Source organism: Ranitomeya imitator, chromosome 1 (assembly GCF_032444005.1).
Source record: "Ranitomeya imitator isolate aRanImi1 chromosome 1, aRanImi1.pri, whole genome shotgun sequence".
Taxonomy (NCBI): Eukaryota; Metazoa; Chordata; class Amphibia; order Anura; family Dendrobatidae; genus Ranitomeya; species Ranitomeya imitator.
Genome location: NC_091282.1, coordinates 609,266,507 through 609,291,400, shown reverse-complemented (window position 1 = coordinate 609,291,400; position 24,894 = coordinate 609,266,507). Strand labels below are relative to the sequence as shown.

Here is a 24,894-nt window from a genome sequence, read left to right as displayed (position 1 = left end):
AGGGTGCTGTGGTTTTTCTGGAGTGCTGTGTGGGGTACAGTGGTGATGTGGATTTCATGGGGTCCTCTGCGTGGTACAGGGGTGATGTGGATTTCCTGGAGTGCTGTGTGGAGTAGACGTGTGCTGTGGATTTCTTGGGGTCCTGTGTTGGGTACAGGGATACTATGGATTTCCTGGGGTCATATGTGGGGTACACGGGTTCTGTGTGGAGTACACTGGTGATGTGGAGTACCTGAGGTTCTGTGTTGGGTACAGGAGTGCTGTGGACTTCCTGGGGTCATGTTTGGTGTACATGGGTCCTGTGTGGGTTACACAGGTCATGTGCATTTCCTTGGGTCCTGTGTGGGGTACATGGTTCTGAGTTGGGTACACGGGTGCTATGGCTATCTTGGGGTCCTTTCTTAGGTATAGGGGTGCTGTGGATTTCTTGGGGTCCTGTGTGGGGTACACGGGTGCGGGTGCTGTGGATTTCTTGGGGTCCTGTGTGGGGTACACGGGTGCTGTGTAGAATTCACTGGTGATGTGGATTTCTTGGGGTCCTGTGTGGGGTACAGGGTTGATGTGGGGTGTATTTTTGGGGGTTCAAGGTGTCCCCGTCCTTACACGTCGCGTTGCTCCGGGCGGTGAAGAGTTACTGAACTTTACTTTTTCTGCCACTTTGTAGCGAGGAGGTTTCGGGCGGCGTTGATTGGTTGGAGCAGCGCCCCTGTGGGCGGGGCAGGCACCTTTCCCGGGGAGGCAGCAGAGCAGAGGCCGCTCCACCCAGAGAGCGAGCGGCGGCGGCCGAGACATGAGCGGCGCGGGGCAGCTCCGGAGCCTGCTGAGCCTGAGCGCCGTGCTGGGACTGCTGGGCCGGGGCGGAGGCCTCCGACATGCGGTGCACTGGAACAGCAGCAACCCCAGGTGAGAGCAACCCCCGGAGGAGGAGGGAAGAGGTGTGGTGTGGGTCCTCCCACTGTACTATGCCCCGCCCCTTCCATTGCACTATGGCCCTCCCTTCCCACTGTACTTTTGCCCCGCCCCCTCCAATATAATGTGCCCCGCCCTCTTTGCTATACTGTGCCCCCCACTGTACTGCCTTGACCCCCAATGTAATGTGTCCCTCCCCTACTCACTGTATCCCCCCCAGCACCACTGTACTCTGCATCCCCCCCACCACCACTGTACTCAACATCTCCCACCACCACTGTACTCTTCATCCCCCCACCCCCACCACTGTACTCTTCAGCCCCCCACCACTGTACTCTTCATCCCCCACCACCACCACTGTACTCTTCATCCCCCCCACCACCACCACTGTACTCTGCATCCCCCCACCACCACCACTGTACTCTGCATCCCCCCCACCACCACCACTGTACTCTGCATCCCCCCCACCACCACCACTGTACTCTGCATCCCCCCACCACCACCACTGTACTCTGCATCCCCCCCACCACCACCACTGTACTCTGCATCCCCCCCCCCACCACCACTGTACTCTGCATCCCCCCACCACCACCACTGTACTCTGCATCCCCCCACCACCACCACTGTACTCTGCATCCCCCCATCACCACCACTGTACTCTGCATCCCCCCATCACCACCACTGTACTCTTCATCCCCCCACCACCACCACTGTACTCTTCATCCCACCACCACCACTGTACTCTGCATCCCCCCACCACCACCACTGTACTCTTCATCCCCCCACCACCAGTGTACTCTGCATCCCCCCACCACCACCACTGTACTCTGCATCCCCCCACCACCACCACTGTACTCTGCATCCCCCACCACCACCACTGTACTCTGCATCCCCCCACCACCACCACTGTACTCTTCATCCCCCCACCACCACTGTACTCTGCATCCCCCCACCACCACCACCACTGTACTCTGCATCCCCCCACCACCACCACTGTACTCTGCATTCCCCCACCACCACTGTACTCTGCATCCCCCCACCACCACCACTGTACTCTGCATCCCCCCACCACCACCACTGTACTCTGCATCACCCCACCACCACCACTGTACTCTTCATCCCCCCCACCACCACCACTGTACTCTGCATCCCCACCACCACCACCACCGTACTCTGTATCCCCCCCACCATCGCCGTACACTGTATCCCCCCACCATCGCCGTACTCTGTATCCCCCCACCATCGCCGTACTCTGTATCCCCCCCCCACCATCACCGTACTCTGTATCCCCCCCCCACCATCACCGTACTCTGTATCCCCCCACCATCACCGTACTCTGTATCCCCCCCACCATCACCGTACTCTGTATCCCCCCACCATCACCGTACTCTGTATCCCCCCCACCATCACCGTACTCTGTATCCCCCCACCATCACCGTACTCTGTATCCCCCCCCCCACCATCACCGTACTCTGTATCCCCCCACCATCGCCGTACTCTGTATCCCCCCCCACCATCACCGTACTCTGTATCCCCCCCCCACCATCACCGTACTCTGTATCCCCCCACCATCACCGTACTCTGTATCCCCCCACCATCGCCGTACTCTGTATCCCCCCCCACCATCACCGTACTCTGTATCCCCCCCCCCACCATCACCGTACTCTGTATCCCCCCACCATCGCCGTACTCTGTATCCCCCCCCCACCATCACCGTACTCTGTATCCCCCCCACCATCGCCGTACTCTGTATCCCCCCCCACCATCACCGTACTCTGTATCCCCCCCCACCATCACCGTACTCTGTATCCCCCCCCACCATCACCGTACTCTGTATCCCCCCCACCATCGCCGTACTCTGTATCCCCCCCCACCATCACCGTACTCTGTATCCCCCCCCACCATCACCGTACTCTGTATCCCCCCCCACCATCACCGTACTCTGTATCCCCCCCCCCCCACCATCACCGTACTCTGTATCCCCCCACCATCACCGTACTCTGTATCCCCCCACCATCACCGTACTCTGTATCCCCCCCCACCATCACCGTACTCTGTATCCCCCCCCCCACCATCACCGTACTCTGTATCCCCCCCCCCACCATCACCGTACTCTGTATCCCCCCACCATCACCGTACACTGTATCTCCCCCGTAGAGACCCCTTTGTGCAGGACCCCGACTATAATGAGAAGCAGAGAGCGGGGAGGGTGATGTCCGTGGGGCTGCGAGTCACAGGCGGGGTCTCAGCCCTGGAAGTTGAATATTACTCCCGGCCCCCTGCCCCCATTGTGTGTAGTGCTGAGCCCGCGCCCCCTCGGCTGCAGGAAGGGCTTGTTATTTCGGGCAGCGGCCCCTCTGCTTTTGTTGGACCCGGCTGTGTTTTCCCATATTGCTGGCTGCAGTGTGGATGGATGGTGCTGTTTATCTTGGCAGCGCTCCGCACCCTGCACCTCGGCGCCAGCTCACCGCGTCTCACTGCTTCATCCCTTGTTCACCAGCTCTGTGTGTCGTGTGAGCACTGCTGGGACTTGTAGTGTCTTGTGGGCACTGCTGGGACTTGTTGTGACCTGCGGGGACTTGTAGTGACCTGTGGGCTACATGTGGGTAGTACCGCAAGGACTTGTAGTGATGTCTGCTACCAATTGTGACTTGTGCACGACATGTGGTCACTGCTGGGACTTGTAGTGACCTATGGGCTACAGTATGTGCCACACGTAGTCCACAGGTCTCTACAAGCCCTAGCAGTGCCCGCAGTTTACTATTCCAGCAGTGCCCTCATGTAGTGACTATGGCCCTATGCTCTGTGATCCCACACTCTGTGTGACTACGGCTCTGTGCCCCGGGCCCCCTTCTCTGTGTGACTATAGCCCTATGCTCTGTGATCCCATACTCTGTGTGACTACGGCCCTGTGCCCCGGGCCCCCTTCTCTGTGTGACTATAGCCCTATGCTCTGTGATCCCATACTCTGTGTGACTACGGCCCTGTGCCCCGGGCCCCCTTCTCTGTGTGACTATAGCCCTATGCTCTGTGATCCCACACTCTGTGTGACTACGGCCCTGTGCCCCGGGCCCCCTTCTCTGTGTGACTATGGCCCTATGCTCTGTGATCCCACACTCTGTGTGACTACGGCTCTGTGCTTCAGGGCCCCCTGCTCTGTGTGACTATGGCCCTATGCTCTGTGATCCCACACTCTGTGTGACTACGGCTCTGTGCCCCGGGCCCCCTGATCTGTGTGACTATGGCCCTATGCTCTGTGATCCCATACTCTGTGTGACTACGGCTCTGTGCCCCGGGCCCCCTTCTCTGTGTGACTATAGCCCTATGCTCTGTGATCCCACACTCTGTGTGACTACGGCCCTGTGCCCCGGGCCCCCTTCTCTGTGTGACTATGGCCCTATGCTCTGTGATCCCACACTCTGTGTGACTACGGCTCTGTGCTTCAGGGCCCCCTGCTCTGTGTGACTATGGCCCTATGCTCTGTGATCCCACACTCTGTGTGACTACGGCTCTGTGCCCCGGGCCCCCTGCTCTGTGTGACTATGGCCCTATGCTCTGTGATCCCACACTCTGTGTGACTACGGCTCTGTGCTTCAGGGCCCCCTGCTCTGTGTGACTATAGCCCTATGCTCTGTGATCCCATACTCTGTGTGACTACGGCTCTGTGCTTCAGGGCCCCCTGCTCTGTGTGACTATAGCCCTATGCTCTGTGATCCCATACTCTGTGTGACTACGGCTCTGTGCTTCAGGGCCCCCTGCTCTGTGTGACTATAGCCCTATGCTCTGTGATCCCACACTCTGTGTGACTACGGCCCTGTGCCCCGGGCCCCCTGATCTGTGTGACTATGGCCCTATGCTCTGTGATCCCATACTCTGTGTGACTACGGCCCTGTGCCCCGGGCCCCCTGCTCTGTGTGACTATAGCCCTATGCTCTGTGATCCCACACTCTGTGTGACTACGGCTCTGTGCCCCGGGCCCCCTGCTCTGTGTGACTATGGCCCTATGCTCTGTGATCCCATACTCTGTGTGACTACGGCCCTGTGCCCCGGGCCCCCTGCTCTGTGTGACTATGGCCCTATGCTCTGTGATCCCACACTCTGTGTGACTACGGCTCTGTGCCCCGGGCCCCCTGCTCTGTGTGACTATAGCCCTATGCTCTGTGATCCCACACTCTGTGTGACTACGGCTCTGTGCTTCAGGGCCCCCTGATCTGTGTGACTATGGCCCTATGCTCTGTGATCCCACACTCTGTGTGACTACGGCTCTGTGCTTCAGGGCCCCCTGCTCTGTGTGACTATAGCCCTATGCTCTGTGATCCCACACTCTGTGTGACTACGGCCCTGTGCCCCGGGCCCCCTGATCTGTGTGACTATGGCCCTATGCTCTGTGATCCCATACTCTGTGTGACTACGGCCCTGTGCCCCGGGCCCCCTGCTCTGTGTGACTATAGCCCTATGCTCTGTGATCCCACACTCTGTGTGACTACGGCTCTGTGCCCCGGGCCCCCTGCTCTGTGTGACTATGGCCCTATGCTCTGTGATCCCATACTCTGTGTGACTACGGCCCTGTGCCCCGGGCCCCCTGCTCTGTGTGACTATGGCCCTATGCTCTGTGATCCCACACTCTGTGTGACTACGGCTCTGTGCCCCGGGCCCCCTGCTCTGTGTGACTATAGCCCTATGCTCTGTGATCCCATACTCTGTGTGACTACGGCTCTGTGCCCCGGGCCCCCTGCTCTGTGTGACTATAGCCCTATGCTCTGTGATCCCATACTCTGTGTGACTACGGCTCTGTGCTTCAGGGCCCCCTGCTCTGTGTGACTATAGCCCTATGCTCTGTGATCCCATACTCTGTGTGACTACGGCTCTGTGCCCCGGGCCCCCTGCTCTGTGTGACTATAGCCCTATGCTCTGTGATCCCACACTCTGTGTGACTACGGCTCTGTGCCCCGGGCCCCCTGCTCTGTGTGACTATGGCCCTATGCTCTGTGATCCCACACTCTGTGTGACTACGGCCCTGTGCCCCGGGCCCCCTTCTCTGTGTGACTATGGCCCTATGCTCTGTGATCCCACACTCTGTGTGACTACGGCTCTGTGCTTCAGGGCCCCCTGATCTGTGTGACTATGGCCCTATGCTCTGTGATCCCACACTCTGTGTGACTACGGCTCTGTGCTTCAGGGCCCCCTGCTCTGTGTGACTATGGCCCTATGCTCTGTGATCCCACACTCTGTGTGACTACGGCTCTGTGCCCCGGGCCCCCTGCTCTGTGTGACTATGGCCCTATGCTCTGTGATCCCACACTCTGTGTGACTACGGCTCTGTGCTTCAGGGCCCCCTGCTCTGTGTGACTATAGCCCTATGCTCTGTGATCCCATACTCTGTGTGACTACGGCTCTGTGCTTCAGGGCCCCCTGCTCTGTGTGACTATAGCCCTATGCTCTGTGATCCCATACTCTGTGTGACTACGGCTCTGTGCTTCAGGGCCCCCTGCTCTGTGTGACTATAGCCCTATGCTCTGTGATCCCACACTCTGTGTGACTACGGCTCTGTGCCCCGGGCCCCCTGCTCTGTGTGACTATAGCCCTATGCTCTGTGATCCCATACTCTGTGTGACTACGGCCCTGTGCCCCGGGCCCCCTGCTCTGTGTGACTATGGCCCTATGCTCTGTGATCCCACACTCTGTGTGACTACGGCTCTGTGCCCCGGGCCCCCTGCTCTGTGTGACTATAGCCCTATGCTCTGTGATCCCACACTCTGTGTGACTACGGCTCTGTGCTTCAGGGCCCCCTGATCTGTGTGACTATGGCCCTATGCTCTGTGATCCCACACTCTGTGTGACTACGGCCCTGTGCCCCGGGCCCCCTGCTCTGTGTGACTATGGCCCTATGCTCTGTGATCCCACACTCTGTGTGACTACGGCTCTGTGCCCCGGGCCCCCTGCTCTGTGTGACTATAGCCCTATGCTCTGTGATCCCATACTCTGTGTGACTACGGCTCTGTGCTTCAGGGCCCCCTGCTCTGTGTGACTATAGCCCTATGCTCTGTGATCCCATACTCTGTGTGACTACGGCTCTGTGCCCCGGGCCCCCTGCTCTGTGTGACTATAGCCCTATGCTCTGTGATCCCACACTCTGTGTGACTACGGCTCTGTGCCCCGGGCCCCCTGCTCTGTGTGACTATGGCCCTATGCTCTGTGATCCCACACTCTGTGTGACTACGGCCCTGTGCCCCGGGCCCCCTTCTCTGTGTGACTATGGCCCTATGCTCTGTGATCCCACACTCTGTGTGACTACGGCTCTGTGCTTCAGGGCCCCCTGATCTGTGTGACTATGGCCCTATGCTCTGTGATCCCACACTCTGTGTGACTACGGCTCTGTGCCCCGGGCCCCCTGCTCTGTGTGACTATAGCCCTATGCTCTGTGATCCCATACTCTGTGTGACTACGGCTCTGTGCTTCAGGGCCCCCTGCTCTGTGTGACTATAGCCCTATGCTCTGTGATCCCATACTCTGTGTGACTACGGCTCTGTGCTTCAGGGCCCCCTGCTCTGTGTGACTATAGCCCTATGCTCTGTGATCCCACACTCTGTGTGACTACGGCCCTGTGCCCCGGGCCCCCTGATCTGTGTGACTATGGCCCTATGCTCTGTGATCCCACACTCTGTGTGACTACGGCCCTGTGCCCCGGGCCCCCTGCTCTGTGTGACTATAGCCCTATGCTCTGTGATCCCACACTCTGTGTGACTACGGCTCTGTGCTTCAGGGCCCCCTTCTCTGTGTGACTATAGCCCTATGCTCTGTGATCCCACACTCTGTGTGACTACGGCCCTGTGCCCCGGGCCCCCTGCTCTGTGTGACTATAGCCCTATGCTCTGTGATCCCACACTCTGTGTGACTACGGCCCTGTGCCCCGGGCCCCCTGCTCTGTGTGACTATGGCCCTATGCTCTGTGATCCCACACTCTGTGTGACTACGGCTCTGTGCTTCAGGGCCCCCTGCTCTGTGTGACTATGGCCCTATGCTCTGTGATCCCACACTCTGTGTGACTACGGCTCTGTGCCCCGGGCCCCCTGCTCTGTGTGACTATAGCCCTATGCTCTGTGATCCCACACTCTGTGTGACTACGGCTCTGTGCTTCAGGGCCCCCTGCTCTGTTTCAATATGGCCCTGTGCCCCGGGGCCCCCTGTTCTGTGTGACTATGGCTCTGTGCTCCGGGGACACCACGCTCTTGTCAGTAGCGTAGCTATCGGGGGGGACAGAGGTGGCGGGTCGCCCTTGGCCCCGTGCTCTGAGGGAGACCACCTGGAGCTACGCTACTGTAACTGTATCGGATGTGCACAGCGCGCCCATACAGTTACACTCTGCGGCAGAGTAGGTAGAATCGATCTCTCTGCACTGCCACCCAGCTGCTATGGGGCCCTTGAGCAGGAGAGGGGCCTGGTGCTAGCATTGCCCCCTCTGCCCATCATTGCAAGTTCAATTGTACTGGCTAGATGCCGATACAGTTGACCACATTGATGAGAGTGGGATGCTCCCTCTCCCATCAGCCCCCGCTCAGCGTCTCACATCACTGGCACACACACTGGGGTGCATTATACCATATAAAGTCTGCCTATGGGGGGTGCTTTATACTATATAAAGTCTGCCTATGGGGGGTGCTTTATACTATATAAAGTCTGCCTATGGGGGGTGCTTTATACTATATAAAGTCTGCCTATGGGGGGTGCATTATACTGTATAAAATCTGCCTATGGGGGGGTGCATTATACAATATAGAGAGAGGATAGGGAGTACAATGGAACCCGTTTTTTAAAAATCACAAAAATATTTTGTTAAATAATATCATAACATCACGTTCAAAGTACTAGGTGGGCCATCTATATCACTACACCTAAATAAAATGGGTATGGTTGGTGGTAGCACCTTCCTGTTTGTGGCACATTAGTATATAGGAGGGGGAATCTTTTCAAAATGGGTGGTGACCATGGCGGCCATTTTGAAGTCGGCCATTTTGGATCCAACTTTATTTTTTCCAAGGGGAAGAGGGTCATGTGACACATCAAACTGAGAATTTCACAAGAAAAACAATGGTGTGCTTGGTTGTAACGTAACTTTATTCTTTCATGAGTTATTTACAAGTTTCTATTTGTTTACAGCCATTGACATATCGCAGAGGTTAATACGTGAGGAGCGGATAGAAATTGTGTTGATGTCTGGTGAACGCAGTACCTGGGTCATTGCAGCATATTTCAGTGCAAGCACCCTACACAAGAAAACTGTCACCATTCCCATGTTATTTAGGTGTATCCATATAAATGGCCCACCCAAAAAAGTTTGCCTCATCACTGAACATAATGTTCTGTGTCAACTGAGGGTCCTGTTACAATTTTTGTTTTGCCCATTCTGCAAATTCAGCGCGCTGATCTGGCATCAGTCGAACATCCATTGGGCGGATCTTAGCTACTCACAAATGGCACCCTTACAAAATCCAGCTGCTGCAGCATCTCAACAAGGATGACCCAGATCAGCGCGCTGAATTTGCAGAATGGGCAAAACAAAAATTGTAACAGGACCCTCAGTTTACACAGAACATTATGTTTAGTGAAGAGGCAAACTTTTTTTGGGTGGGCCATTTATATGGATACACCTAAATAACATGGGAATGGTGACTGTTTTCTAGGGTAGGGGGTTTTGCATTGATATCTGCTGCAATGACCCGGGTACTGCGTTCATTCGGATGTAAATCGCATTGCATTCGGATATAAATCGGACGCTAGTTGTGAGCATTGTACTCGCATGACACTCACATTTACATTCCTGCGACTCTTGGCAGGGAGACTCGGACCGATATTTTTTTTTTTTTTTTCATACGTCTAGTGTGACGCAAGTTGTAATCAAGGATACCTGGTTATACAGGTCCTTCTCAAAAAATTAGCATATAGTGTTAAATTTCATTATTTACCATAATGTAATGATTACAATTAAACTTTCATATATTATAGATTCATTATCCACCAACTGAAATTTGTCAGGTCTTTTATTGTTTTAATACTGATGATTTTGGCATACAACTCCTGATAACCCAAAAAACCTGTCTCAATAAATTAGCATATTTCACCCATCCAATCAAATAAAAGTGTTTTTTAATAACAAACAAAAAAAACCAACAAATAATAATGTTCAGTTATGCACTCAATACTTGGTCGGGAATCCTTTGGCAGAAATGACTGCTTCAATGCGGCGTGGCATGGAGGCAATCAGCCTGTGACACTGCTGAGATGTTATGGAGGCCCAGGATGCTTCCATAGCGGCCTTAAGCTCATCCAGAGTGTTGGGTCTTGCGTCTCTCAACTTTCTCTTCACAATATCCCACAGATTCTCTATGGGGTTCAGGTCAGGAGAGTTGGCAGGCCAATTGAGCACAGTAATACCATGGTCAGTAAACCATTTACCAGTGGTTTTGGCACTGTGAGCAGGTGCCAGGTCGTGCTGAAAAATGAAATCTTCATCTCCATAAAGCATTTCAGCCAATGGAAGCATGAAGTGCTCCAAAATCTCCTGATAGCTAGCTGCATTGACCCTGCCCTTGATGAAACACAGTGGACCAACACCAGCAGCTGACATGGCACCCCACACCATCACTGACTGTGGGTACTTGACACTGGACCTCAGGCATTTTGGCATTTCCTTCTCCCCAGTCTTCCTCCAGACTCTGGCACCTTGATTTCCGAATGACATGCAAAATTTGCTTTCATCAGAAAAAAGTACTTGGGACCACTTAGCAACAGTCCAGTGCTGCTTCTCTGTAGCCCAGGTCAGGCGCCTCTGCCGCTGTTTATGGTTCAAAAGTGGCTTTACCTGGGGAATGCGGCACCTGTAGCCCATTTCCTGCACACGCCTGTGCACGGTGGCTCTGGATGTTTCCACACCAGACTCAGTCCACTGCTTCCTCAGGTTCCCCAAGGTCTGGAATCGGTCCTTCTCCACAATCTTCCTCAGGGTCCGGTCTCCTCTTCTCGTTGTACAGCGTTTTCTGCCACATTGTTTCCTTCCAACAGACTTACCATTGAGGTGCCTTGATACAGCACTCTGGGAACAGCCTATTTGTTGAGAAATTTCTTTCTGGGTCTTACCCTCTTGCTTGAGGGTGTCAATGATGGCCTTCTTGACATCTGTCAGGTCGCTAGTCTTACCCATGATGGGGGTTTTGAGTAATGAACCAGGCAGGGAGTTTATAAAAGCCTCAGGTATCTTTTGCATGTGTTTAGAGTTAATTAGTTGATTCAGAAGATTAGGGTAATAGGTCGTTTAGAGAACCTTTTCTTGATATGCTAATTTATTGAGACAGGTTTTTTGGGTTATCAGGAGTTGTATGCCAAAATCATCAGTATTAAAACAATAAAAGACCTGACAAATTTCAGTTGGTGGATAATGAATCTATAATATATGAAAGTTTAATTGTAATCAGTACATTATGGTAAATAATGAAATTTAACACTATATGCTAATTTTTTGAGAAGGACCTGTATAGGGCCGCGATCACATGAAGAAGAGACGTGTGAGGATTATATAGGGCCGCGATCACATGAAGAAGAGACGTGTGAGGATTTCATAGAGCCGTGATCACATGAAGACGAGACATGTGAGGATTATATAGAGCCATGATCACATGAAGAAGAGACGTGTGAGGATTATATAGAGCCATGATCACATGAAGAAGAGATGTGTGAGGATTATATAGAGCCATGATCACATGAAGAAGAGATGTGTGAGGATTATATAGAGCTGAGATCACATGAAGAAGAGACGTTTGAGGATTATATAGAGCTGAGATCACATGAAGAAGAGATGTGTGAGGATTATATAGAGCTGAGATCACATGAAGAAGAGACGTGTGAGGATTATATAGAGCCATGATCACATGAAGAAGAGACGTGTGAGGATTATATAGAGCCATGATCACATGAAGAAGAGATGTGTGAGGATTATATAGAGCTGAGATCACATGAAGAAGAGACGTTTGAGGATTATATAGAGCTGAGATCACATGACGAAGAGACGTGTGAGGATTATATAGGGCCGCGATCACATGAAGAAGAGATGTGTGAGGATTATATAGAGCTGAGATCACATGAAGAAGAGACGTGTGAGGATTATATAGAGCTGAGATCACATGAAGAAGAGACGTGTGAGGATTATATAGAGCCACGATCACATGAAGAAGAGACGTGTGAGGATTATATAGAGCCGAGATCACATGAAGAAGAGACGTGTGAGGATTATATAGAGCCGGGATCACATGAAGAAGAGACGTGTGAGGATTATATAGAGCTGAGATCACATGAAGAAGAGACATGTGAGGATTATATAGAGCTGGGATCACATGAAGAAGAGACGTGTGAGGATTATAAAGAGCCGAGATCACATGAAGAAGAGACGTGTGAGGATTATATAGAGCCGGGATCATATGAAGAAGAGACGTGTGAGGATTATATAGAGCCGAGATCACATGAAGAAGAGACGTGTGAGGATTATGTAGAGCTGAGATCACATGAAGAGATGTGTGAGGATTATATAGAGCCGTGATCACATGAAGAAGAGACGAGTGAGGATTATATAGAGCCGGGATCACATGAAGAAGAGACGTGTGAGGATTATATAGAGCTGAGATCACATGAAGAGATGTGTGAGGATTATATAGAGCCACTATCACATGAAGAGACGTGTGAGGATTATATAGAGCCACGATCACATGAAGAAGAGATGTGTGAGGATTATATAGAGCCACGATCACATGAAGAAGAGACGTGTGAGGATTATAAAGAGCCATGATCACATGAAGAATAGACGTGAGGATTATATAGAGCCGCGATCACATGAAGATGTGTGAGGATTATATAGAGCCGCAATCGCGTGACGGAGACGAGTGAGGATTATACAGAGCCGTGTAGTTGTGGATATAAAGCGCTGACCTTTTTCTAACATATTTTGCATTTTTGTGCCATGTCTCAGGCTGAACCTTCCCTTGTGTTTTATAAGAATGTCGTCCTCCTTGCTATTCCCCTTGTTGTTTTCTGCTCCCCTCCCCCGTTCCTGGTTTAGCCAGATCTGGTCATAATGGCTGGAGACTCTCCTGCTTGGAAGGGGACATTTATCTTTTCATTGTCTTGTAAATTTGCAGTTTCCCTTTCTCTGTGAAGGTAACATCAAAGAAGTAGTGTCTTTTAGTTTCTGTGACTGTCTGGGAGAAGGTTGCTGTGGCAGATGTGTGTTTCGGGGAATAGCTGGAAGGTTGGTCTGGGGTATCTGTGTGTGTGAATGTCAGTCTGGGTTGCGTGTGTGGGGAGTGAGGTTGGTCCGGTCTGTGGTGTACGTTTCTGGGTAGCTGGAAAGGAAGTCGTTCCAGGGGTACTCTTGTGTAAATGAGGGTGAGGGAGATGGGGTGAGCTTGTCCGGGTGGGAGGTTGGGCTGGGGCACCTGTGTGTGACTGAAGGTCAGTCTCGGGTGTGCATATGGAGGTGGTTAGTCTGGGGCACGCGTGTCTTGGTGGGAGATTAGTCTTGGTTGCAAATCTCTGCGAGGAGCTTGGCCTGGGGCACCTGTGAGGAGGAGGTTGGTCTGTTGTGCAAGTATCCTGGTGGTTCTCGGGTGGGGAGATCAGGTATCTGGGTTGGGGGTGTGTCAGGGTGTGCTTGTCCGTGTGTCAGGGTACACGTATCTGGGTGGGAGCTTCACTGGGGTGTATGTCTGGGTAGGAGGTCAGTCCAGGGTGCACTTGTCCGGGTGGGAAATTGGTTTGTTGTGCAAGTGTCCAGATGGTTGATCATTGACATAGATCAGGTGTTTGTTTAGGGGGGCGTCAGGGTGTTTGGGGACGTGTTTATGGTTGTGTATTTACATTGGGGTATTGTGATTCCTGGCGCTGACGTTCCTCATCTCGAGTCTTGATTGCTCCCCGCCCTTATCTTTTTATGTCTTGTTTTTGAGACTTCAAAGAAACAAGTCCATAAGCTTGTGAATGGATGTGCAGGATCCACACCTGCAACGCCCGTCCTTGTCCCCTCCCTTTTGTTATGTTTTATGAGGCAGCTCCTGGTTACTACAGACTCTGGTCCACTGCCTCACCTCAGCTTTACCCCTGCTGGTGATGACAGTGGGGACAACAGAGGCATTGTCTCCTCACTCCCTGCCCGATCATGTGATTTGCACATCAGTCTTCACCTGTGGTGCGTGCAGATTGGCATGGTGTTGTGCCATAGCTGGAGCAGAAATTGGCACTGATAAGCCCTGGCCAGACCTGAAGGAAGCTCTTTCCAGATTCTCACAGGTGGAGGTGTCTGGACTTTGCATCTGGGCAGGTTTGACGTTCTGTAGTGTGACCAGCGGTAACTATCTTTAGACTTAGGGCCTCATCATGTCTGACTGACCTTGTGTGCACTAATTGTTAGGGGGTCTTGTAGGGGAGCCGATACATTGTGGCTCTTGTAGGCAGAGTTCCCAGAACCTTATGGAGGCCAGAATTGTCATTCAGGAATGAAAGACCTTTTCACTGGCCTAAAATGATAGACAGATCTGTAAATGTGTTGGATTGAGCCTCCTGATTGTATTTCCATAGCACCAATCTCGGACTGACTTTGGGATCTCTGCTGTTGCACCTTATCAGCCGGCCCTATCCTTGGCTTTTCCATCCTCCTGAAATACTTTGCTTTTTTTCTCTGCAGAGTCATAGCAAAAATCTAGAACTTTTGGCAAGTATTGCATTGAATGCAGGCTGTTGCTGGATTCGCCCTCAGATTTAATTAAAGGATCCCCAACCCATTATCAAAATTTGTAATCTGGCATATGTCGGTGCGTCCGCTCCTTTCTTGGCCGGGATTATGTGACCACCAACTGGTAGAAGTCTACCTGCCTTAATGCTGTAGCAGATCACCTTCATCTGTTTACATCTCTGACAGTTCGGTCTCTGCTGCTCTTTTCTAGGAGAGGTGTGCGGGCGGATTCTGGGAGTGGTTGTCCATGTACAGACACATCCTATATACAGTACGCCTTACTACCACTCTCAGATCTGGACATCTTCTGGTAGTAAGCAAGTGTATGATCCATCAGTCGCCAACAGGACATGCTGGGATTTGTAGTCAGGGGGTGTCGCACGTCTTGTCCTGTTTCTGATGAACTCTTACACATTCCTCTTTTACACACAAGTTCCTTGTACAAATATTTGCTCTCTGGCTATATGCCGTATTACGATAGCGTGCGAGGGTGTGTGCACGCTACGCTCACCGGCTCCAGGTGTGATACCAGGACAGTGTGCATGTGTTTTCATTGCATTATTACTACCCTTGTAGTAAATAGTAAATGTACACCATGTACGGCTAGGACGTATAGTATCTCCACAACTCCTAACGGAATTAGGTTTCTAGAATTTTCTTTGGCAACTTCAGCATGGCTCTCTATTGCAAGCAATCCTTCTGAGCTGCCAGCATCAAGGTGTGAGAGCTGTCCCTCCACAGCCTTTTGAGGCTACACCCCCCCCCCCCCAAACCTCCCACTGAGCTAGGTGTTCTTATATATCTGTACGTTGAAAGGGGTTTTATAATTCCATGCCAGATAGGATGCAAATGATTTACATAAACTATATCTCCCATATTCTTCACTGGCTCAATTAAATGCAGTCCAGTTGGAATGATGTGTGGCTGCCGATTTAATCTGATCAGTTAATATACAGACCTGGTCACCAATCATCTGTGGGCGCTGAGGCCATCCAACAGATGATGCTAGACTGAGGAATGAAGGAGGATGGGACTGAAGGTTGCCTGTAGGAGAAGAGAGACTGGACACAGAGGTGCCTGGAATAGGAGGGAGGAGATGGAACAGAGAGGTGTCTGGAGGAGATGGGACAGAGGTGTCTGGAGGAGGGACTAGATAGAACAGAGATACCTGGGAGGAATAAGATGGGACAGCGAGGTGCCTGGAGCAGATGGGACTAGATGGAACAGAGGTACCTAGAGGAGCAAGGAGATGGGACAGCGAGGTGCCTGGAGAAGATGGAATAGAGAGGTTCCTGGAGAAGGAGAGGGACTGGACAGAGATGTGTCTGGAGAAGGAGGAGAAGATGGAATAGAGAGGTTCCTGGAAGAGGAGAGAGACTAGACAGAGAGATGCCTGGAGGAGATGGGACTAGATGGAACAGAGGCACCTGGAGGAGGAAGGAGATGGGACAGCGAGGTGCCTGGAGAAGGAGGAGAATATGGAATAGAGAGGTGCCTGGAGGAGGAGGGGAGACTGGACAGAGAGGTGCCTGGAGGAGAACAGGGACCTCGAGGGAAGGGGGCCAAGAAAGACAGTGGGTTCTGACGGATGCGGATTTCTCCCTATTGAAAACAAGTTCGGCTTGCATGGGAGATTGGGAGGAATATTGTCTTTTTCCCTATGGTGTAGGGGACTCATGGCAAGTGTCAACAGTTAGACATACTGCAGGAATCTCAGGTGGGTCTTGTCCCATACCAGGCTCTTTCTTCAGGTCTCCCTCATCTCGGAGGAGACTGGTTGGGATTTATCAGCAGTCTGACCAATTTCAGACGCTGGTGACCTACTTCTTCCCTGTAGTAGGTGAGTCTCTTTGCATCATTTTGGTGGCCATGATAAATCACACTACATGGTTTTGGCTCAAATCACCTTAAATCTGGCAGGAATGTGTGGAAAGGCAGAGTCTATCATAGTAACATAGTAACATAGTAACATAGTAACATAGTAACATAGTAACATAGTAACATAGTTAGTAAGGCCGAAAAAAGACATTTGTCCATCCAGTTCAGCCTATATTCCATCATAATAAATCCCCAGTCCTACGTCCTTCTACAGAACCTAATAATTGTATGATATAATATTGTTCTGCTCCATGAAGACATCCAGGCCTCTCTTGAACCCCTCGACTGAGTTCGCCATCACCACCTCCTCAGTCAAGCAATTCCAGATTCTCACTGCCCTAACAGTAAAGAATCCTCTTCTATGTTGGTGGAAAAACCTTCTCTCCTCCAGACGCAAAGAATGCCCCCTTGTGCCCGTCACCTTCCTTGGTATAAACAGATCCTCAGCGAGATATTTGTATTGTCCCCTTATATACTTATACATGGTTATTAGATCGCCCCTCAGTCGTCTTTTTTCTAGACTAAATAATCCTAATTTCGCTAATCTATCTGGGTATTGTAGTTCTCCCATCCCCTTTATTAATTTTGTTGCCCTCCTTTGTACTCTCTCTAGTTCCATTATATCCTTCCTGAGCACCGGTGCCCAAAACTGGACACAGTACTCCATGTGCGGTCTAACTAGGGATTTGTACAGAGGCAGTATAATGCTCTCATCATGTGTATCCAGACCTCTCTTAATGCACCCCATGATCCTGTTTGCCTTGGCAGCTGCTGCCTGGCACTGGCTGCTCCAGGTAAGTTTATCGTTAACTAGGATCCCCAAGTCCTTCTCCCTGTCAGATTTACCCAGTGGTTTCCCATTCAGTGTGTAATGGTGACATTGATTCCTTCTTCCCATGTGTATAACCTTACATTTATCATTGTTAAACCTCATCTGCCACCTTTCAGCCCAAGTTTCCAACTTATCCAGATCCATCTGTAGCAGAATACTATCTTCTCTTGTATTAACTGCTTTACATAGTTTTGTATCATCTGCAAATATCGATATTTTACTGTGTAAACCTTCTACCAGATCATTAATGAATATGTTGAAGAGAACAGGTCCCAATACTGACCCCTGCGGTACCCCACTGGTCACAGCGACCCAGTTAGAGACTATACCATTTATAACCACCCTCTGCTTTCTATCACTAAGCCAGTTACTAACCCATTTACACACAATTTCCCCCAGACCAAGCATTCTCATTTTGTGTACCAACCTCTTGTGCGGCACGGTATCAAACGCTTTGGAAAAATCGAGATATACCACGTCCAATGACTCACCGTGGTCCAGCCTATAGCTTACCTTATCGGCCAGAAAGACAGAGTAATCCCTATAGTTTCCTATCCAGGAGACTACATCAGAAGTGAACATTGAGGAATCATACGGACATGTCTCGGTCCCATGGCGTAAGGCTCATCGGAGTAATCATGACTGATCTACTCTTATGTAAGCTGTCCTAAAGAGCCATGTGAGCTCCAACCTTACTGACATCATTGACTACTATTAAGCAGGAACCAGGGAGAGTATTTACAAATTCCCATGCAAATGTGCACCCTAGAGTGCTGACATGTAGCGGTTATGCGGAAGCATCACCAAAGCTGAACACCACAGGTGCTACACCTCCCTCCCCTCTGCTTGCCCCTTATTCGCCCCCTTTTTTCATTCCCATTCTCTCCCTTCAATTGACTTTTTTCCCCTCATTGACATCTGTTTTGTTCCCTGTAGGTTCGCGAAGGAGGATTACACTGTGCATGTGGCCATCAAGGATTACCTGGATATCTACTGTCCTCACTACGACCCCCGAGTTCCCACGGAGCAAACCGAGAACTTTGTGCTTTATATAGTGGACCACGAGGGGTACGATGGCTGTTATGTGACCGCTGAAGCCTACAAACGTTGGAAGTGTAACCAGCCGCATGCCCCAGCTGGACCCATAAAGTTCTCGGAGAAGATCCAGCGCTTCACCCCGATTTCTCTGGGGGTGGAATTCCACGAGGGGCAGGACTATTACTACATTTGTAAGTGCCCGAAGTCCACCACATTCACCGTTCACCCATCAACATTCCCTCAACACCCCTTTTCCTACTGACGCCCCATCACTCATCATCAATTCGGATGGTGGAGCCCTCCCTCCGCACACCTCACTCTTGTCTGCTACCATCAGACTGGTTTCGGTTCCTGTCATCTGTCTGGTCACAGTACCAGTCAGCAAGACCTCAATATTTCAGGACACTTCAATGTATTCAGCTGTGCTTTCTCTCTTACAGCTATCCCAGATGTGGGCAGTGTTGGTGAATGTCTCAAGATCAAATTGTCTGTTTGCTGCCAATCAACAAGTAAGTGCTCCCATCCTCCCACTCCCTGGGGAGCATGTGCCATCTTTGCAGAAGTCTTAACTTATTTTGGCAGTAATCTCTAATCTCTTTTATTTCTCCCACAGCACGAGCAATAACAGAAGTCCCAAAATCACAACCCCGGGGCAGAGAGCATGGGGGAGGAGGTAGTTCACCCTCTAAGGATGGTGAGTGCCTTTTTCTGGCCTCTTGAGCATCACATATCTCCCTTATCATTTACTCTGTTTTTAATATTCCATCCCCTTCTGTGGGCTCCCGTCGCGCCCCTTCAGTCGCCCGTCGGCTCCCGTCGCGCTCCTTCTCTCTTGCTTTCCATTTGCTCCTTCTCTCCCCCGTGGGCTCCCGTCGTGACCATTCAGTCTCCTGTGGGCTCCCATTGCTCTCCTGCTTTCCATTTGCTCCTTCTCTCCTCATTTCCATTTGCCCCTTCTCTCCCCCGTGGGCGCCCGTCGCCCCCTTCTCTCATTTCCATTTGCTCTTGTCGCCCCCTTCTCATCCTCGTTACTGTAATTTCTGGTTCCTATATATTTTTTTTTTATATATTTCCAGATCCCTGGAGGCAGAGTGGAAACTCCTCTTTCTGTCCCCCTGCGCCTTCTGTTCTGCTGCTCGCTCTGTTCCTCCTCCTCCTCCTCTTGTTTTAATGCTGGGGTCTCAGGGCCGGGCCCTTCGTCGCTTCCTCCTGGACAGCATATCCTGGGACCCTCTGCCTGTAGCACACATTCTTCCTGTAGGAGGATTTCTGGACTGACATCGGTGGTGCCCGACCCCGGACCTCGTTGCTCTAAGCTCCCGGCAGGTATGTGCCTCGCTGACCCGAAGAGCTTACACTCTAGAGGCTCCAGTGCACACAGCACAAGTGCAGGTCCAACCCAGCAACTTGGAGCCCAGGAGCGATGGTGGCTTTATTTCCTCTGCTTTGTCCTATTGAATGAGGACACAAGGCTGAACTGGCTGATAACAGGGAGTATTAGTGTGTGACTGCTCTGGTGACTTTTCTCATTGCAGCTCTGCAGAATTGTCCTTTCTGGACCAAAGACACGGCTAAACTCAATGGGGGTCGTCAGACGAGAGGAGGGCCCCCCATCATGAAATGGACTGAGCCGATAGTGCCCGCCCTCACAGGAGGACCCGCCCTGGGCTACACCACTCCCCCACACTGGGGGGCTCCTGTCTTCTGTGAAGATCGTTTCCAGTTTTTTCCGTTTACATTTCATGATTTTTATAAAAATGTATATATTTTTTATAAACTGAGCCAAAAATAAAATTGTGATGTGCAGCAGGAAAATTTATCCCCTGTGCATCATGTGCAGCAGGATAATTTCTCCCCCAGCGCATCATGCGCAGCAGGATAATTTCTCCCTCATCCACCCCCCCACCCCCCCGTGCGTCATGTGCAGTTTTTTCTATTTACATTTCATGATTTTTATAAAAATGTATATATATTTTTTATAAACTGAGCCAAAAGTGAAATTGTGATGTGCAGCAGGATAATATCTACCCCCACGTGTCATGTGCAGCAGGATAATTTCTTCCCCCACGCGTCATGTGCAGCAGGATAATTTCTAACCCCACACATCATGTGCAGCAGGATAATTTTTTCCCCAGCTCGGCAAGTGCAGCAGGATAATTTCTCCCCCGCTCATCATGTGCAGCAGGATAATTAGGGAGGACGTTGAGGGTCAGCGAGGACGGTCACTGACACGGGAGGACGTTGGAGGTCAGTGAGGATGGTCACTGACACGGGAGAACGTCAGAAGTCAGTGAGGACTGTCACTGACACGGGAATACGTAAGAGGTCATGGAGGATGGTCACTGACACAGGAGAACGTTGGAGGTCCGTGAGGATGGTTACACTGATGTGATGACGGTTACAGTAACGCGAGTATGGCGGAGGTCACTGAGGACAATTACTGTGAGATCTCTCACTTTGTCATTACCTCAGGACCCCTGCAGCACAACCGTGGGGCCTCTGTTTCTGCCATATACCTCAAGTGTAACAGATAAAAAATGGTTGGGAAAACCCAGACAACAGACTTGCAGTCACCACTCTTCTTCCTGGACATATTATTTCTCCAGTGAACATTAGAAAACCAAAATTCAGGAAAGTGTCAGAATTGTGGTAATAAAGTTGTACTTATCCCAAGGTGATTCCTGTGAAAACTGCACGATAAACCCCCCCACCCCCCAAAAAAATGTGTTTTTTTTTCAGAGTTTTTGTGCAAAAGTCGTAAAAAAAACAACCAAATTTTTATATCTTTTTGAATTTTAAGTAACAGCAATTCTTCCTTAGTTTTCTTGCATTTTAATTATTATAATATTATAACACTTAGGCTGCCGTCACACTAGCAGTATTTGGTCAGTATTTTACATCAGTATTTGTAGCCAAAACCAGAAGTGGAACAAATAGAGGAAAAGTATAATAGAAACATATGCACCACTTCTGTATTTATCACCTGCTACTGGTTTTGGCTTACAAATACTGATGTAAAATACTGACCAAATACTGCTAGTGTGACGGCAGCCTTAGGGTAAGCTCACACAGGGTGTTTTTGCTGCATTTTTTTTGTGCTTATTTTCAGCTGCTTTTTACAGTACCAGCAAAGCCTATGAGACTTCAGAAATCTCATGCACACATTGGTTTTTTGTGTCATCAGGATTTTGTGCTTTGCTGCGTTTTTTGGACATATAGCATGTCACTTCTTTCATCGTTTTTTCAGCGTTTTTCACCCATTGACTTGAATGGATGGTGAAAAAACGCTGCAAATACGCAAGGTTGACTTTTCTTGCAGCGTATTTGCTGCAGAAAAGTCAAGGATAGCCAGATGTGACTTCACACTCGGTTCGGCTACCTCTAGATGGCAGGCTGCATGATGCGTCCATGCAGCCTGTTATCCAGCAGAGCGGACCCGAACCCCATTCACTTGAATGGGGGTCCGACATTACAGTGTTTGACACACTGTCATATGCATGACAGCGTGGCAAACACCGCTTGTGATCGGCTGGGAAAATATCCCCGCCAGTCAGAGAGCCGTCCTTCCCACGCTGTCAGAAGACACGGGGAGCGCTCAGCTGTGATCGGAGGTATAAAGTTTACCTCCGGTTACTGGTGTCAGCTGATGGGACTACTGATCCCATCATCTGACGCCTGCTAATGCCAATTACAGTGACATTAGGCGGATGGGAGTTTTCATCTGCCGCTCCTGCCCTATAAATAAATAATAAAAATGGTGTGGGTTCCCCCCTTATTTTTGATAACCAGCGAGACAAAACTCACAGCTGGGGGCTGCAACCCCCAGCTGTCAGCTTCAGCAAGGCTAGTTATCAAGAATAGAGGGGTCCTCACGCTTATTTTTTAAATTATTTAAATAAATAATTTAACAAAACGTCTTGAAGTCCCCCCACCCCCCCTGCCATTTTTGACAACCAGCCTTGCTAAAGCTCACAGCTGGGGGCTGGTATTCTCAGGCTCGTAAGGGGCAATTGATATGGGCCCCCCCCAGCCTAAAGATTGCAGCCCACAGCTGCCCAGAAAAGGCGCATCTATTAGATTCTCCTATTCTGGCGCTTTGCCTGGCTCTTCCCACTTGCCCTGTAGCGGTGGCAACCGGGGTAATATATGTTTAATGTCACCAGTGACTTTAAGCCCATGGCTTAGTAATGGAGAGGCATCAATAAGACACCTATCCATTACTAATCCTATAGTTGTTACATGTAAGTAAAGACACAGCCAGAATAAAGTCCTTTAATGAAATAAAACACTACACAGTTTTACCATTTTATTATTCAGTTAATCCATGTGACGCCCTCGATCTCCTGCAATAAAAATAATAAACCAACACAAATACTCCCTGTTTTGAAGTCCAATATAACGAGTGTCCCACGCAGTAATCCATATCTGGGGGAGATAAAGTTTACAACCGGGAGTGGTGCTAATACAACCGTCCCAACTGTAAGCTACTGGGGAATGAGGAGATGCTGCCGGTGCTTGCTTCAGTGACCGGGGGTGACGTCACTGAGCCTGCGCTCCCTCACAGCCTGACCTGAGGTAACCTCTGGACCGTGGGAAAATTACAGTGAAGAGGATACTGCAGGTAATCTATCCATTTTATATATTCATTCTATCCTATCTATCTACAGGAAGGGTTTTTTTTCTCTTAGGGCACTCAACTTTATTGGCATGCACAAAGAGACAAAAAAAAACATGAAAAAAAAACACCCAAAACGACAAAAACGCACCTAAACTTGCGTTTTTGACGCAGCTTCTTTCATGTCAAAAAGATCAGGTTTTGCTGCAGAAAAATAAGCAGCAAAAACGCCCTGTGTGAACTTACCCTTAAAGTCCTTCACACAGAGGAGTAATAAGTTTTATATGGCCCACAATGATGGCACAGACGCAGCTCATCCCCAAAACACGAGCCCCGTTCGAAGCTCTGCTTCCTGAAACCTGACAGCAAAAATTATTTATCAAAAGGCAAAATTGTCTGATGCTGAGAGCTTAAATTCCAGACCGGATCACACGACATAGGGGGGCCTGCCTATAGATATCATCTGTCATGTAACCATAATTAGGGGTTAGTCAGCAGTCCTAAAAGGGGGCATCCTACTGTGTGTGGGCATGAGGAAATGTACTGGGGGGACATCCTACTGTGTATAGGCACAGGCAGAATGTACTGTGGGCACATCTTACTGTGTGTGGGAACATGGTGAATGTACGGTTGGGACATCCTATTGTGTGTGGGCACGGGGGAATGTAATGTGGGGTATCCAACTGTGTTGGCGCATGGGGAATATACTGTGGGGACATGCTCCTTTGTGAGGGCACGGGAGAATGTAATGTGGGGGCATCCTACTGTGTGGGGTGATCCAACTGTGTTGGCGCATGGGGAATGTACTGTCGGGCCATCCTACTGTGTAGGGGGCACAGAGAAAATGTACTATGGGGGCATCCTGTGTGGGGTGGGGACACAGAATGTACTGTGGGGGCATCCTACTGTGGGGGCACAGAGAGCATGTACTGTGAGGGCATACTACTGTGGGGGCACAGAGAGAATGTACTGTGGGGGCATCCTACTGTGTAGGGGAACAGAGAATGTACTGTGTGGGGGCACCCTGTGTGGGGCACAGAGAGAATGTACTGTGGAGGCATCCTACTGTGTGGGGGTATCCAACTGTGTTGGCACATGGGAAATGTACTGTTGGGACATCCTACTGTGTGGGGACACAGAATGTACTGTGGGGGCATCCTACTGTGTGGGGGCACAGAAAGAATGTACTGTGTGGGGGCACAGAGAGAGTGTACTGTGGGGACATCCTACTGTGTGAGAGCACAGAGAGAATACTGTGCCGGCATCCTACTGTGTGTGGAGGAGTAATGTACTGTGGGGACATCATGTGTGTGGAGGGGTAATGTACTGTGGGGACATCCTACTGTGTGTGGAGGGGTAATGTACTGTGGGGACATCCTACTGTGTGTGGAGGGGTAATGTACTGTGGGGACATCCTACTGTGTGTGGAGGGGTAATGTTCTGTGGGGACATCCTACTGTGTGTGGAGGGGTAATGTACTGTGGGGACATCCTACTGTGTGGGCACTGGGGAATGTACTGTTGGGACATCCTACTGTGTGTGGGCACGGGGGAATGTACTGTGGGGACATCCTACTGTGTGTGAGCACCGGGGAATGTACTGTGGGTACATCCTACTGTGTGGGCACTGGGGAATGTACTGTGGGGACATCCTACTGTGTTGCAGAGGGGAAATGTACTATTGGGACATCCTGCTGTGTGTAGGCACATGGGAATGTACTATAGAGGCTTCCTACTGTGTGGGTGGCACACAGAATGTACTCTGGTGACCTCCTAGTGTGTGTGTGTGGGAATGTACTCTGGTGACCTCCTACTGTGTGTGTGTGTGTGTGGGGGGGGGGGGGGGGGTAGT

General features: G+C 50.7%; 1 protein-coding gene across 1 annotated transcript; it reads left to right on the top strand.

Annotated features, from left to right (window-relative positions):
- Positions 1 to 706: 706 nt before the first annotated feature.
- On the top strand, positions 707 to 20,310 carry LOC138681520 (ephrin-A4-like). Its single transcript, XM_069769101.1, has 6 exons — positions 707 to 903; positions 18,327 to 18,619; positions 18,869 to 18,937; positions 19,042 to 19,122; positions 19,505 to 19,754; positions 19,964 to 20,310. Exons 1-5 carry the CDS (start codon positions 791 to 793, stop codon positions 19,597 to 19,599), a joined length of 651 nt encoding a protein of 216 aa, XP_069625202.1. The 5' UTR covers positions 707 to 790; the 3' UTR covers positions 19,600 to 19,754; positions 19,964 to 20,310.
- The last annotated feature ends 4,584 nt before the right edge of the window (positions 20,311 to 24,894 follow it).

What these genes read in the sequence shown, in the direction of transcription:
- LOC138681520 (XM_069769101.1), top strand. Translation starts at nt 791, where the DNA reads ATGAGCGGCGCGGGGCAGCTCCGGAGCCTGCTGAGCCTGAGCGCCGTG. An exon ending in TGTTTGCTGCCAATCAACAA is followed by an intron (nt 18,938 to 19,041) that starts GTAAGTGCTCCC and finishes TTTCTCCCACAG; the next exon opens with CACGAGCAATAACAGAAGTC. An exon ending in TAGTTCACCCTCTAAGGATG is followed by an intron (nt 19,123 to 19,504) that starts GTGAGTGCCTTT and finishes ATATATTTCCAG; the next exon opens with ATCCCTGGAGGCAGAGTGGA.